General features: G+C 34.3%; 1 protein-coding gene across 1 annotated transcript; it reads left to right on the forward strand.

Moving 5' to 3' along the window:
• The first annotated feature begins 300 nt into the window (after positions 1-300).
• On the forward strand, positions 301-2,449 carry LOC117108775 (complement C1q-like protein 2). The gene is made up of 2 exons (XM_033250923.1): positions 301-320; positions 1,475-2,449. Exon 2 carries the CDS (start codon positions 1,477-1,479, stop codon positions 1,954-1,956), a length of 480 nt encoding a protein of 159 aa, XP_033106814.1. The 5' UTR covers positions 301-320; positions 1,475-1,476; the 3' UTR covers positions 1,957-2,449.
• The last annotated feature ends 1,613 nt before the right edge of the window (positions 2,450-4,062 follow it).

Below are 4,062 nucleotides of genomic sequence, written 5' to 3' on the forward strand. Positions count from 1 at the left end.
ACAGAAAAGGTTATAAATGTTAAAAAGATGTGAATATATAATGTCAAATGATATCCTAAAAACTATTGCTAATTCCATTGAATCACCTTACTTAATCTATTGTAATGTTATTTTGAAAAACTGCAGTTCTTCGGTTTTGAAAAGAATACAAACTGTTCAAAATAGGACTACCAGATAGGTGTACAACCTAACTTGGGACACAGCGAGCAACTTCATTAATTTCATTTCATTTATTTTATTGGTACAAACGGCCCAGGGGCTGCGACGGCAGCAGACCGCCATAACACCGTAAGTGGTGCCCGCACCCACTTGGACATAAGGTACATTCAAATTTACAATATTATAATTTGTACAAGCAATTATTCAAAATTATGGAAACATCCAAATTTGCAAAAAAACATTGAGAATGTATACAGTACAGTGAAAATTAATATATAAGAAAGTAATATATAAAAAATAAAAATTGGCTCTCTTTATCTCATAACGCAATGAATATGTTTAATAATGATTTACAAAATCGATTGATTTTACAAAATAATATAATCAATATGTTTTAAATACAATTTCCAGTATAGTGCAACCAATTTACTTATTCCTAAAACAAACACATGTAGTGCAATTATTTATTTATTCCTAAAAAGAACACACGTACTAATACAGTGAAAATTAATTTAAAAAAAGTAATATATAAGAAAGTACAAAAAAAGTAAAATTGGCTCTCGTTATCTCATAACGCGATGAATATGTATGTTTAATAATGATTTACAAAATTCTGTTGAAACAGGTGTCCACATATTTACAAAATAATAGGCCTATATTCAAAACAAACACAATTTCCAGCATAATGCAACCCATTTCTTTATTCCTAAACCAAACACACGTATTCTTTCATATCGAGGCGCAACCTATTGGAATGTACACAATTTTGAAAAAAATTAAATTTTTGAAAATTGACCAGGGAAAAGAACTGCGCTTTAATTATAACCACAAAGAAAAGACACATTAATAAATATGCCCGTACCAGTACCAGGCCTATGTCGCAACTTGAGTTCCGCTTTCTGTTTTAGCAAATCCAACCAGTGGCGTAACGAGTCGTGGGGCCCGGGAGAATACTTTCTGGGGCTCATGGATTGTAGTAAAGTATTTTCTGAAATTGAAAGATTACATTAAAAGCAATGTCAGTATCGTTAAAAAATACAAGTATACTTTAAACCATAGAATTAAATTTTATTTTCACAGCCTCCACGCCCATTTGGACTGGTGGACCTGGGGAAATTTCCACCACCCCCTCCTAGAGCCCATAGGTGTTACGCCACTGAAATCAACGTTCGTAGTTCATAGTATCTTTTTATGTATCTAATCTTCGACTTGATCTATCTACCATATTTATTTATTTATTTTGTGTTTCCCTCTTTCTTTTCTCTTAATATTTTTTGCTATAGGCCTCTAATTTAATTGTTATATTTCCGTCTAGAAATGGCTTTGTTTACTGGTGCTCTGCTTGCGGCAGTTATAATAGTAGTAGCAGGTGATTGTAAACCACGGTCAGCATTTACGGCAAAGATGACAAGCAGCATGAACGGAGACCCGGAGAAAAATTTACCTATCGTCTTCGATTCAGTCTTGACAAACGTCGGCAATGACTACAATCCTACAGATGGCAAATTTACTACCAGAATCGCAGGAACGTACGTTTTCTCCTTAACTCTAATGAGTAAGCTCTCATCTGACAGCACTGCGTTTGGTTGTTTGCTTTTGAATGGCAAAGAACAGGTCTGCGTCTGGTCCAATGGAATCAACGGCCACGAGATGTCAAGCAATACAATCACAGTTAAATTGAAAAGTGGTGATGTCGTTGACAATATCCTAAAGGCTGGCACTCGCTTTGCACTTCACAACGCCGGTCAAGCTGGATACTGTTCATTTACTGGCTTCTTGCTTTATCCAGAAGTATAAGTAGGCATCTAGGCATACGGTCACTCAGTAGCCTTACTTGGTGGTTGTGAATTGACAGACAGGCACACGACATGATATAATAAAATTCATTGCATTGAATTTATATAGTTTACGTGTTTAATGACTATTTTGGCACTTTCATTTACACATTTAGATATATTAGTTCACGTGTTTACATGACTACTGTACTTTGTCACTTTTCTCACATTTAGGTAGGCTATTATGGCATATATATATATATATATAATTAATTATATATAAACATAAATATATATATAAACATATATGTAAAAACAATGAAAAGACGATGTACAATCATTGACGGTTAACACAAATTTCTTAAAATATAATGAAATAAAATCGATATTTCGATAGTTCCTGCCTAAAAAGTGAGTAAATTTGGAAGATCTAACATACATGTAGTATTAAACTTGGATTGCAATATATATGTTCGGTGACGGTTACTGTATTCTTTATTAAATGATTCACTCAATAACTTTGTCAGATTCCTTTCTGTTACATTTTAATTTATATTATTTATTGCATTATTTTTCGGCTTGCTGTTTCTGAATGTTTTTATGTAAATATGCATCAGCACACGTTATACATATAACATTAAAATTAACATTTATATAGCGCACATTTCTACAACATACATCGTAATCAGCGGCGCTTTACATGACTAGTTTAATTTAATTTTATTTATTTACTTATTTTTTATTTATTTATTTATTATTTATTTATTTTTAATACTATAATTATAAAAAACAGAAGGTGCACTATGTTCAAATAAAATAAAACAAAAGTGACTTCTACTATGTTTGTGACACGTGCTCAATAAAAGTCCCCTACCCTGATAATAACCCAGTGGAATATTCATTAGAATAATATTTTTTTTTTACTATAAACGATAATGCAACAATTAACACTGTCGGGTTCATAACGGTTACCGATCAGGAGGTGGATTGATCAAACTGTTAATAATACGATATTAACTACTACTAATAGTAGTACAGTAGTAGTAGTAGTAGTAGTAGTAGTAGTAGTAGTAGTAGTAGTAGTAGTAGTAGTAGTAGTAGTAGTAGTTGTAGTAGTTGTTGTGAGGATGTTGAGATGAATTTTAAGTTGGGCGGTTGAGTTTAGCGAGAGGTGGGGGGGGGGGGGGGGGGGGGGGGGGAGGTTCGAAAAACTTGTTTTAGGGTAGGCCTAAATGGTCTTCAGTGTATGAAATTCCTCAATTATAGCTTTGGACAACTGGTAAATACGGGAATTGTAGTCAAATATGAGGGTATCCGTGTAATTTTTCGATTTGACCTTGTATTCGAGAAGGCTGAGTCGTAATTTGGATGATGCTTTTTCAATGTTGCGTTTGATGAAAGATATAGGGTAGTTATACTTTGGCTTAACTTGCATACGAGAGTGCTGTTGTGTTTATTATATTGTGTCAGGGGAGCATATACGTTTGATTCGCAGTGCTTTGCTATAAACAATAGATTGTTTGATGCTAGTTCGGTGAGCACTGTTAAAGTCTGTGTACAAAGAATGATCTGGTGATCAGATATACATATCAGAGTGTCGGGAAATGGAATTTGACTGGTTGTTCGTACGTGACATTAATACTATTGTGGGCTTTGTTAAAATCTGATATAAAACGTTTATGATAATCTTCTCCATGAGGCCAGATCAAAAAACATCATCGATATATCGAGCAAAAAATAGTTGTTTCAGTTCTGAAGCTGAAATGAACTCATTCTCGATCCTGACCATGAACACGTTAGCAATTATGATCGTGCCATTTTAGTGTCCATAGTAGTAGGCCTACCTTTTAAGTTGGAGAATGTATTTGTTGTTAAATTGAAAATGATTGTGTGTATAAAATTGATGATCACATCAAGCCTGAATTCCGGTCCGAAGTCCGGAGAGAAAAAATCGTGAAAAGTGGGTTCAGTGGTAAAGAATAGGACCGTTCACATCAAATTCGTACGATTTCCAATCCGGACTCGGGATCCGGAGGACCGATCTGAGAGCCATTTGTATCCTGAATGCCACAGTAAAGATCAAAGGACTGTAGGCACGTGCTATGTTCGAGAGCGGAGATGTGCGTCC

Source organism: Anneissia japonica, unplaced genomic scaffold, assembly GCF_011630105.1.
Source record: "Anneissia japonica isolate Jap-2015-1 unplaced genomic scaffold, ASM1163010v1 scaffold287941_len684077_cov200, whole genome shotgun sequence".
In the NCBI taxonomy this organism is placed as follows: domain Eukaryota; kingdom Metazoa; phylum Echinodermata; class Crinoidea; order Comatulida; family Comatulidae; genus Anneissia; species Anneissia japonica.

Bases quoted from the DNA above. Each gene is read 5' to 3' on its own strand.
- LOC117108775 (XM_033250923.1), top strand. From the start codon at position 1,477: ATGGCTTTGTTTACTGGTGCTCTGCTTGCGGCAGTTATAATAGTAGTA.